Source organism: Bos taurus, chromosome 13, assembly GCF_002263795.3.
Source record: "Bos taurus isolate L1 Dominette 01449 registration number 42190680 breed Hereford chromosome 13, ARS-UCD2.0, whole genome shotgun sequence".
Classification (NCBI taxonomy): domain Eukaryota; kingdom Metazoa; phylum Chordata; class Mammalia; order Artiodactyla; family Bovidae; genus Bos; species Bos taurus.
Window position 1 is genome coordinate 65,645,707 of NC_037340.1, and position 11,552 is coordinate 65,657,258.

General features: G+C 58.8%; 1 protein-coding gene across 1 annotated transcript; it reads left to right on the forward strand.

The window, feature by feature from the left end:
• Nucleotides 1–2,193: 2,193 nt before the first annotated feature.
• Nucleotides 2,194–10,164, forward strand: MYL9 (myosin light chain 9). The gene is made up of 4 exons (NM_001075234.1): nt 2,194–2,218; nt 5,203–5,412; nt 8,262–8,423; nt 9,371–10,164. The coding sequence occupies exons 2-4, from the start codon at nt 5,229–5,231 to the stop codon at nt 9,541–9,543; spliced, it is 519 nt and encodes a 172-aa protein (NP_001068702.1). The 5' UTR covers nt 2,194–2,218; nt 5,203–5,228; the 3' UTR covers nt 9,544–10,164.
• Nucleotides 10,165–11,552: the final 1,388 nt, after the last annotated feature.

Sequence of the window (11,552 nt, forward strand, 5' to 3'; positions counted from 1 at the left end):
CACTGCCAGCTCACTAGTCTGGACACCTCATCCTGCTCAATAGCTCCTCACTGATCTCCCTGCTCCCTGCCGCTGCTCCCCCCCACCCCCCACTCCAAGAGGGATTCAGTTAAAACATAAGCCAGATCATGCCACCCTTTGCTCAGAACTCTCTGAGGTCTTACAGAGGTCTACCAGTGTAAGCAGGTAAGTGAAGAGGTCCCTGGAGAAAGAGAAGCAGAAATGGCTTTTCTTGACACAAGGGAAGCCATTCTGGCCTAAGCCATTTTATGATCTAAGCCTGGCCACAAAACTTGCCCTTGAACAGTTCTCAGTAATGAATGATCTTAAGGGAACAATAGCATGCAGAAAAGAGGCAGTCAAACAATACATCGGCGATAAAGTGCAGTCTCAGTTCCTCCTCAAGGGATTATGCATAACAATTCACCTCTGAGTACTGCAGGAACTACAGTCCCCACCCAGGTAGAGGAAGGGATGAGGACACTGACCCTTTCGACTTCAATCAACTGAAGTTTGGACTCTTAGTCAACCCTGGCCCCAAATCTATGAGGAATTCTTCATGAATATGCACATACCCTTAGCTTAAAAGTGAAAGCGAAAGTTGCTGAGTGTCCAACTCTGTGACCCTATGGATTATACAGTCCATGGAATTCTCCAGGCCAGAATACTGGAGTGGTAGCTGTTCCCTTTTCCAGGGGATCTTCCCAGCCCAGGGATCAAACCCAGGTCTCCCGCATTGCAGGCGGATTCTTCACCAGCTGAGCCTCCCCCAGTTTTGCTGTTCAGGGAGACAGTGCTTTGGGAGATTCCCCGTGCTCTCTTTATTGACTACAGGAAATAATATTTCCCTCCTCCTCCTATCTTTGGCTTGGCAGTGTCTACTGGTTCAACACCCACCAAAAGGCAAACCCAGTTTTGGAGTAACACAAGGATCCCCGGGCCTAGGTCCCTACTGCTTCTCAGACCTCCTCTCCCAGCCCCGGTCCGTCAGTGACACTGACCAGGAGCTGGACAAGCGCCCCCTACAGGGCTTCTGTCTCAGATGTTCACTGGGCCGGGCTCACTCCCTCACCTCCTTCCTGGGGGGCAGCCCCTACCTCTCCTTTGCTCTCTCTCCCCTCACCTCCTTTTATTTTCCTTCAAGGCATTTGTTTCTACCCTCCAAGCTGTGTAGCTACTTGTTTATGACATTTCTCTCCACAAGAACAAAGCTTCCTGAGCGCAATCACTATAGTTCACTGCTATTTCCCCAGCATTCAAGCACCGTGCCAGACAGGTGTCAGTTAATATTTACCAAGCAAGTAACTGGATGTCGAAAACGTTCCCTCGGGAATGGAACGTCTGAGTTGGATCAAAGGGAAGGAGAGAAAGCGCAGGCAGGAGTCAGAGTGGGAGCTGATGGGTAAGCTGGGCCATCAGGGGTCACAATGATGGACAGGGCCTGATGGCGAAGGCAGAGAGGGATGCGTCTGTCCTCCCAGCCCCCATCCTCTGACTCAGGCCAACAAGAGAGGGATTTGGGGGTGCAGCCCCACTGCTAAGGATGCTCCGGGGGTCCCCCGGTCCCAGCTCTCGCTGGCTCCCCAGGGCCTCCGTGGGTCTTCCTGGCCGCTAATTCTCACCACCACACTCCCCTTTTGCAGGTGAGGACTTGGAGAGTGACTTGGCCCAAGGCCCTTGGGCGCCCCACCCCAGCAGGAACCTGTGAGTACAGCAGATCCACTCTGACACGGCTCTTCTCTGGGAGTGGAAAAAAGCCGTACTTGGCCTGGTGGAAAGAAGCTCTCCCCGGGGAATAGGCCGGGGCGCGGGCTCTGGGGGAATGGTGGGGGTGGGGTCTGAGGGCTGGAGGCCCCCCCGGAGGTCCGGCGGCCTCGCTAGAGAGGAAGGACCGGCCCAGACAGACCCCCTTCCCCGGGCTGTCCAGGCCCCCCAACTCGCCCCCGACACCTCCCCCAGCCCACCATGGGGAAGGCCCTCGCAGACTGGGGGGTTCACCCGGGAACACCCCACCTCCCAGGCCCGTGGGTCGCGGCCAAATAAGGCCGGGCTGCCGTGGCCCCGCCCCTGCCCGCCGCCGCACATTCTTCTGCCTTGTAAGGCCCGGCGCCGCGCCCCGCCCCGCGCCCCCACCCTCGGGCCCAGACCCCACCGACGGCCCGCCGGTCCCGGCTCCGCAGCCGCTCCGCGCACCGCGCCAGCACCTTCTCCGCACCAGGTGGGAGCCCCGCGGCCCGGGGGGTCTGGTGTGGGCGGTGTGACGGCCGCGGCTGGGACATGGGGACGCGAGGCGGAAGCGGGGTTCGCAGGGTCTCTGGGCAGGGACAGATCGTGGGGCTGGGGCTGCGAGGTTGCTCCGTCCTACGGGGATTCGGGCGGCGGCTGGGCAGCGGGGAGACTGGACAGGCTCTGGGAACCAGTGGGCCTGCAGCAAGGGAAGGCTGTCCAGGCCCTGCCCCCTCGCTGTGAAGTTAGAGATGTCGAGCCCAGAACTCGAGGTGTCCCGGAGGACGCGAGGGGCCTGGGGTCGCTGCTCTAGAGGACGCATCTGTGTCACAGACGGGAAACAGCCCTGCCAGGCTCCCGCGGAGCGTCCCTGACCCCTCCCCTATCTCCTGAGGCAGGAAAGAAGGATGGAGACTGGGGTAACTTGTCTCCGCCATCACACCAACGCTGAATGCCATCTCCGGGGCTTCCCTGCTCTGAGCCCGCTGCCCCCCTAGGCCCGCTGGGTGGGGAAGCTTGGCCAAGGGCTGTAGGGCTCATCCCCTGTACCCCCTGGCCTGATTAGGCCCTGGGCTGCAGGAAGTGGTCCCCACTCCTTCCCAGCCCTGCAGCTGCTCTGGCTACTTCAGGAAAAAGTCAGATAACTCCCCCTCAGGGGAGGCGAGTTTACCAACAAGGCAGCTGGCACTGCCAGCCATTGAGACCCTGAGGTAATGGGGGACACAGGCCGTGTCTTTGCTGTTACCAGGGTTTCCGGGGTCAGAAGTGGGGAGGTGGCACCTAGCTGTAGCAGGCCAAGGACCAGTTATATCTGATCCCTGGTGTCTAGGACCCCCAGGAGGAGGCGGTGATGGCTCCAGGTCTTAAGAGCTCAGCCTGGCTCTGACCCCAGTTCCTCAATCAAGCCTACAAATTGCTTCTGGTCACAACACTGCCCCTCAACTACCATTGGCCCACCAAGAAAGGCCATTTGCCACCCCCAGACCTAAGCCTAGCCCAGGGTCCCGGCTTCCAGTTGGACTCTATCCCTCTTATGGGCACACCAGTTCTTTTAATTGCACAGTGGGGGCACCCCATTTTCCCCACCCTGCGAAGTTCAGTGCTCCAAGCCCTGTCATGGCCCCTCAAGAGAAGAGGGTGGGGATGGGGCGGCCATGGAGACAGGGCGGCCAAGCCAGGATCAGAGCAGTGGGTGAGCTCTTGGCCACTCCTGCCACACCTGCCCTAGGACTGTACAGATGGGGGTGGCAGTGACCGCTGGGGACCATGACAGTCTCTGCTGGGCATGGTGGACTTCTCCTCGGCGGCCTTCTGTGGGTGTCGTGAGTTCAAGTTTCCAGAGGACACCCAGCTCGGGGAAGAACTGGGCTCCTCGAAGCACTCATACAGGAGAGGGTGGCACTCTCTGCCCACGGCACTGTCCCACCCCCACCCTTGCCCAAAAGGGAAAGGCTTCTGTCTACCCACCTTGAACCACACAAGAAGCACCGAGGGCCAGGTGTGTGGGTGCAGGGGGACAGTCTATAAGCAGTTGTGCCTGTGGGGAAAGGCTGGGGCTGGCTAGCGTCCCTGCTCAGGGTTTAAGATCTCAAAGGCCAAAGATCCAGAATGGCTTGAACAAAGTCATGGGATAAAGGCCTGGAAGACAGATCGAGGAGCAGTTAAGGCTTCTTGCAGATCCTCAACCACGAGACTCAGGATAGAGGAAGAGCGGGCAGCAGTCCTGGGGCCCCAAACTGCCCAGAAGCCATGACAAGAGTTCAGGGAAAGAGCCCCTCGTTGCGTCTCGTTTCCCCATCTGTAAGTGGGATCAGTAGACTGGCTGCAGCTGCCTTCAAGGTCATTCATTAAACAAGCATCTGTGACTGCCACCATGGACTTAGGTATAATTCAGGGTGCTTATACCAGCCCTGACTGACTGTGATGGAGAGACACCTTTAAGTGCTTGCTGTCAAAGCCAGGGTGGGGGAACTGCTCCCCAAGGGCTGTCTGAAGAACTGGGCTCAAGAAGGAAGGGTGTTTCAGGGGGAGAACCAAGAAGGAAAGTCTGGGGGTATCAGGGAGCAGCCAGAGGTCCAGCTGGGCAGGATCACAGCTGGCAAGAGGGATGGCAAGGCGAGTCAGAGAGCAGGGTAGGAGAGGCTCAGAGGGCCTCCTTCTGTGCCAGGCCTGGTGGGAGAGGGGGATGGCAGGAACCCTCAAGGGCTTCAGGGTGAAGTACTGGGGTCCGCATGCAATGGGCGAGACTGGCTGGAGGCTCGGAGGCCAGGCCTAAACAAATGTGACGGGCAGCTGGGGTGCTCAGTCCGGGAAGCTCTATGCTTCTGTAAGCACTGAAGAGGGAGAACAAAGAGAGGGCCCAAATCAGGTCTGTCCCCCACCCTAAGGGGCTGGTCAAATGTGGACAGGTTGGGGGAAGGGAGGCTGCCCAGAGTGCTGGCCTTCCAGAACCTCCAGAGGAGGGAGAGGAGGAGGAGGAATGTGAGGAATGCAGGGCCGCCTACCGGCTCCTTCCTGCTGCTGGGGGCAGGGAGCCTCGGAGCCTCTCCAAGGCTGCCCACCTTGTCACTGGGAGAGAGATGGATGGTGTGAATGCTCTTGAGGATTAAGGGAGATAAAGCACGGAAGTGGTTGGCACCGAACCCAATCCTAAGTGTCTACCCACACGATGACAGCAGAAATAGCTTCCTCTGGGCCGGGCACCATGCCAGGGGCTTTTCGGGCACAAGTCAACGGATCCCTTTGGCTGGGCACTCCTATCCATTCCAGATGAGGAAACACTTCAGAGAGGTAGAGGAAGTTGTTTCAGAGCATATCACAAGGCCAACGCTGGCTGCTTCTGTGATGAGCCGGGTGGCAGGAGCCCCCAGCCTATAGGAGCACGAAGGCCAGGCACAGCCGAGTGGGGTGGGGGTAGGCCAGAAGATTCTCTGGCCCAGGGTCACTGGCTTGCCCATCTGCACCCTCTGCCTATAGGGAAGCCCCACACGCCTGCAGCCAAGATGTCCAGTAAACGGGCCAAGGCCAAGACCACCAAGAAGCGGCCACAGAGGGCCACGTCCAATGTGTTCGCGATGTTTGACCAGTCCCAGATCCAGGAGTTTAAGGAGGCCTTCAACATGATCGACCAGAACCGGGACGGCTTCATCGACAAGGAGGACCTGCATGACATGCTGGCCTCAATGGGTGAGCAGAGGCGGGGCTGGGGGGCCGAGTGGGCCCACGAGGGCTGCAGCTGGAGCAGGCGGTGGGGCGGCTCATCCCTCAGGAAACACTTCCTGTGTACCGACTGAGGTGCCCACCCTGGAGAGGAGCTGCCACCTCTTTCTCCATTTAACAGACAGGGAAACTGAGGCACTGAGCAGTTCGGCACTTGAACCCAGACAGGCCCACGCCTGCCTCAGACAGATCTGAGGTTTCAACTGCCTGGTACCACTTCACTGAAGGAAAAGGATCAGCAGCTACAAAACTGCAGACTTTCCATTGTACAGATGGGGAAACTGAGGCCTTGAGTGGAGACCAGGGCACCTTCTTGCTCCCTCAGAGGCTACCTGTGTAAGATTCTGAGAGGCGGACTCCAGTGACTTCCCCAGACTCAGAATCTCAGAGCTGAAAGGCCTCAGGAATCTAGCACCTTGCACCATTGCTCAGATGGGGAAACTGAGGCCCAGAGGCCAGGCCCCCAGATACCAAGGTGGTCTGCCTCCACATGGCTCCCCGTGCACTGGCCACAGACAACCCCCCTCAGCCCCAGTTCCTGGCGCCCCTTTCATCCAGGTGAAAGTATCTGGGTCAGACACCGGCTGGGGGGTGGTCTCAGGTAGCAGAGGAGGCAGCCTACGGCAGTCACGCCTGAGTCAGTCCCTGGCACCGCCCCTCACTGAGCAGCCCCACTCAGGCCCGTGGCCCGTGGGTGCATCCCAGGGGGTCTGGTGAGAGGGGCAAACGACCTAGCGGGACCAGGAGAGCGGACACTAGACACTGTCCCCACCCTCAGCGCCACACCTCTCCCAGCTTCAGGCCAGACTCACCTGGAGGCTCCTCCCTGGGAAGTCAGGGGCAGGAAGGAAGAGGCCTGGGCAGGACAGGAGCTGTGTGTCTGTCACAGCTCTTCAGATCCCACGGGGACACAGCAGAGTGTAGGGCTCAGAGGAGACAGGGACACAAAGACTCCTTCCCACTTAGGAGGTAGAAGCCGGGCTTCCCAGGTGGCCCAGTGGTCAGGAATCCACCTGCCAATGCAGGAGACGCAGGTTCGGTCCCTGAGTCGGGAAGATCCCCTGGAGTAGGAAAGGACAACCCACTGCAGTATTTTCTTACCTCCATGGACAGAGGAGCCTGGTGGGCCACAGTCCATGGGATCACAAAGAGTCAGATGTGACTGAGCACACACACCTGGGCTCTCAACCCCAGAGACTAGACTGGATATTTACCCAGAAAAACCCCCACTGCTGTTTGCAGCTCAAGTCGGTGGGTCCACAGATCAGTCAGGGTCTCTGGTTAAGAACATCACCCTCTGGGAGTTCCCTGGCAGTCCAGTGGTTAGGACTCCGTACTTCCCCTGCAAGGAGTGTGAGTTTGATCCTTGGTAGGGGAACTAAGATTTTGTGGGTCACGTGGCACAGCTGAAAACAAGAATCAGAACCATCCTCTCAGGTTTAAAAACAAGAGCAGCAAAGAATAGCTTCCCTGGTGGCTCAGACGGTAAAAACAAGAGCAGCAAACAATAGAACAGTAATAACAAGCGGCAGCTCTGCAGGTATGATCCTAAATCTCAAAGGCAGGCGTGATTATCATTCTCATTTTATAAATGAGGAAACAGGCTCAGAGAGGTTAAGTAATCTGCCCAAGGTCACACAGCTACAAAGTGGCAGAGCTGGGATTTGAACCCAGCAGCTGATCAGAGTCCATAGGGCTGTGCCAGTCACTGTTCTGTGCATTTTACAGCTGTTGCCGTCCTCATCTTCGCAGTTCTCCTCAGGGACTGGGGAAGCAGGCACAGAGCTGGGATTCAGACCTTAGCCTGTGTGGCACCAAAGCTCACTGGTTTACCTACTGTCAAAACTGTGCCTAGGGCCTGGGGTCTGGCTGCCTGGCTTCACATGCTGGCTCCATTCCTCACTCGCGGTGTGACAGAGGACAAGTCACCTCACCTCTGAGGTGAAGCCTCAAGTCCCACATTGGTGAAGGGGTAAGAAGGCCGAGGTGGTGACACTTAAAGCCATAAGGCACACAGAGTGCCAAAGGCAGGGAGCAGTCAGCAGAAGGGGGCTCTTATACCTCAGACAGCGTGACCCACAGCAATATCCAGACCCCAGACCCAAGGTGGAAATGGTCGAGGCCGCCAGGGGAGTGGGTGGTGATTATCAGTGGGGCAGGGCAGTCCGAGCCAGCGGTCCCAGAGAGAGGCTTTACAGTTTACCAAGTTAACTGCTGCTGCTGCTGGTAAGTCGCTTCAGTCGTGTCCGACTCCGTGCGACCCCATAGACGGCAGCCCACCAGGCTCCTCGGTCCCTGGGATTCTCCAGGCAAGAACACTGGAGTGGGCTACCATTTCCTTCTCCAATGCATGAAAGTGAAAAGGGAAAGTGAAGTCGCTCAGTCATGTCCGATTCTTAGCGACCCCATGGACTGCCGCCTACCAGGCTCCTCCGTCCGTGGGATTTTCCAGGCAAGAGTACTGGAGTGGGTCGCCAGTGCCTTCTCTGACTAAGTTAACTAGTCTGCTCTAGTTTACTAACACTAGAGCTTCCCTGGTGGCTGAGATAGTACCTGTAATGCAGGGTTCGATATCTGGGTGGGGAAGATCCTCTGGAGGAGGGCATGGCTATTCACCCCAGTATTCTTGCCTGGATAATTCCATGGACAGAGAAGCCAGGTGGGCTACAGTCCGTGAGGTCGCAGAGTCGGACACGACTGAGTGACTACCTTTTCACACTTTTCAATAGTTTACTAAATTTACTGTCTCTTGTCCATGGGGCTATGTAGGGAGGGGACGGGAGGTGAGAGCAGGCACGGATGGCCCTTCCCCACAGGGAAGAACCCCACGGACGAGTACCTGGAGGGCATGATGAGTGAGGCCCCAGGGCCCATCAACTTCACCATGTTCCTCACCATGTTTGGGGAGAAGCTGAACGGCACAGACCCTGAGGACGTGATCCGTAACGCCTTCGCCTGCTTCGACGAGGAGGCCTCAGGTCAGTCCGCAGCCTCGGGACAGAGGCCTGGATGGGGCTGGGGCCGTGCACCTCGCCCGGGCACCCCGTGTATGCAAGTGGCACCTGGCTGCTCTGGCACCTCAGGGCTCCCCTCTGCCCCCAAAGGCCAGGACAGAGATCATCTGTCCACCTGTTTCTGCCACCAGAATAATAAAGGCTGCCTCCTCGTTTTGTCCCCCCTCAAAGGCTAAACTGAAACAGCCCACATCCCGCACGCCTTCCCACTTCTTAGATCTCCTGTTGTCTTAATGCACTGGCCTCTGCTTTTGACCCTTCCAGAAACCAAACCATCTCAGGCCCGTGGGCCAACAGGTTACAGAAACCAGCGCCCCTCACCCTCAGGTTCTCCAAAGGGCTTCTCAGCCACTGCGGGTCTCTCCCAGGGACAGGCCTGCGGGACACCGCTTTGGTGGTTTCTCAGGGCCTAGAGGTGCACCACAGGCCTAAGCACGTTCAGAGCCTTTTCCTGACTGTGTCACAGCTCCCTAAGTAGGCTGGCATATTTTCCTCCCCATTTTCCAGATCAAACAGGCAAAGAAAGGTTAAGTAACTTGCCCAAGGTCACACAGCTAGAAAGAAGAGGAGATCAGCATTCAGACGCAGGCAGTGGAGCTCTGGGGCCCAGGTTCTTCAAGCAGCACCATCAGCACCCCCACAGCCCCAGGCAGGGCCACTCCAACCCTCACAGCCCCAGGGCCCCCATCCGCACCCCCACAGAAACACCTCGCAGACAGCCTCACTGCAGAACTGTTCCCGCTGGGCCCTGGTGACCTCGAACCGAACAGACACCAGGGCTGTGTCTTTTCCTGGCTGCCCCCCCACCCTCCAGCTACAAGGTCTGCGAGTCCTGGGGGGTGCCCCGGGCAGGGGGTGTGAGGTGTGTCTCAAGGCCCTGGCCCTGCGCCCCCTCCACCCCCCCTCCCCAGGTTTCATCCATGAGGACCACCTTCGGGAGCTGCTCACCACCATGGGTGACCGCTTCACAGACGAGGAGGTGGACGAGATGTACCGAGAGGCGCCCATTGATAAGAAAGGCAACTTCAACTATGTGGAGTTCACCCGCATCCTCAAACACGGCGCCAAGGACAAGGATGACTAGGCCATCCCAGCGCCCCCTGCCCGGCCCCTGTCCCAGCCACCTGCTCCCACATATACCGTATGCACCAGCTCCATGCCCATGAGCCCAGAGCCCCCTCTCAGAGGACTCTCCCCCTGAGGGGCCGGGGGCCCAGCTCCGAGTGAAGGAAACGGGCTGAGAAAGCACAGCACCAGGCCAGGGGCAGAGCCAGCGGGAGGCCGGTGACCCTCCAAGGAAACCCCATCTTCTCGGGAGCTGGGCCAGGGGGCTGGACCGGGAGGCCCCGAGGGGAGGCCCCTAGGAGAGCCCCAGCCTCGGCTGTTGCCTGCCCGCTTCCGGGTGCCCCCACAGGAAGGGCGCTGTGTCCTGGTCTGGGACACCACTCCACTTGCACCCCCGCTGCAAGCCCTTCCCCAGCCACTGCCACAAACACGAATCTCACCGAGGTCCCCTCTCAGAGGACAGGGTGCCACTCCCCTCCCCGACACCGCACCCCCCCCCCCCCCCCCCGGGAGTGTGCTCTGGAAGATGCAAGAGGGCGGACGTTCATCTTGGGGAGGCAGAGCCTCTAATAGAAGGTTGAGCACTGCTTTGGGTGTGTATGTCTGTGGCTGGGGTGAAATAAAGGTGCCCTGAGGCCCCAAACACCTCCCACCCTCTCCTTCCCCAGTGGCTGCCCTGTCCTTCCCTCCACCCCAACTACAAGCCCAGGGAAGGCTCAGCTGAGACCAGACCAGCAGCAGGAGCAGGCAGATCCTGAGGGGAGAACCTCTCCTGGGAGGGAGCGAGCAGAGGGGGCAGTACCCACCACAGCAAACCCCAGTGGGGGTTCTGAGGCTCTGAGAGGGCAGGGGTCAAGGTCACAGCCTTCAGGACTAGAGCCTGGTCTCCAGGGTCCCCTCAATGCTCCTGGGAAGCCAGGTGGTCCTAGAAGAGCAGGGAGACTTTGGGAGCTGTGAGGACGGTACATCCCCTTCATTCGGGGATGGAGATGAGAAAGAATAGATTCCCTGCGGGCAGATACCAGGTGTCTGGCTGCACCCTCCACCGCTGGAGGGTCGGTTCTGCCACGTGACCAGCAGCACAGCAAGCCACAGCTTTTCACATCCCACACGTGCAAGAGACTGGCAGGACTGGGATCCCTGTTACAGCTGACAGTGGGGACACTGAGGACGGTTCCTGGAGCCTAAGGGGAAGGGACATACTGGTTGAACAAAGTCAACAGGGACAGGGACCACCTGAGGTCACCCGGTGGGTCTGGGGCAGAGGGAGAGCTGGTCCCTGGCCTCTGGACCTTCCATGGGGTTCAGGCCAGGACTGGACACATCCCATCTGCAGCCAGCAGGGAGCAGGTGCTGCTGCCTTCCCTAAAGGTGTGAGATCAGAGCCAAAGGAGCGCCGAGCACTAAGGGGACCCTGCACTGGCCGAGGAAGCCGAACCTCCTCCAGGCCACTGCCCCAACGTAGGCACCCAGCCCCTTCCAGAAGAAAGCCACGAAAGCCCTTCTCTTGCCTCCAAACTGAGCCCCACAAATCCCTGAGGTCAACTTTAGATTGAGCCAGCCCCAAACGAGTTCCAAACGGGTCCAAATGCTCCCCAGACTCAGTCCCAACCACACCATACCCTTGACTGACCCCAGGCTGTGGGCCCTGAGCAACCCTCATCCCAACCTGACACTGAGCTTGGCTACCCACTCACTGGGACCAATTCCCGGGACTCCCAGAGCACTGGCCATGCATGCCGGACACCAGGGTCCAGGTCTCTCGGTGGAGCCACAGTGGTACCAAAGGCCTTCCTGAAGAAGGCAGGGACATGGGGTCAGGAACAAACCTCCTTGGTCTCAACCCCCAGTGGTGTCACAAGCCTCCTCCCCCTCCACCCCAGAGAGAAAGATTCACACCCAGGGGTGGCAGGATGGAGCCGGTGCGGCCTCACCGGTTTCAGAGCTGGCGTGGGCTGAAGGAACCCAGGTGATGGGAAGAGGGAAGTGTTCTGTGTGTCGACGGGCAGGACCAGGAGGAAGCTGCAG

Coding starts and splice junctions, on each gene's coding strand:
- MYL9 (NM_001075234.1), top strand. CDS start 5,229: ATGTCCAGTAAACGGGCCAAGGCCAAGACCACCAAGAAGCGGCCACAG. Junction 5,413..8,261: donor TGACATGCTGGCCTCAATGG/GTGAGCAGAGGC, acceptor CCTTCCCCACAG/GGAAGAACCCCACGGACGAG. Junction 8,424..9,370: donor CTTCGACGAGGAGGCCTCAG/GTCAGTCCGCAG, acceptor CCCCCTCCCCAG/GTTTCATCCATGAGGACCAC.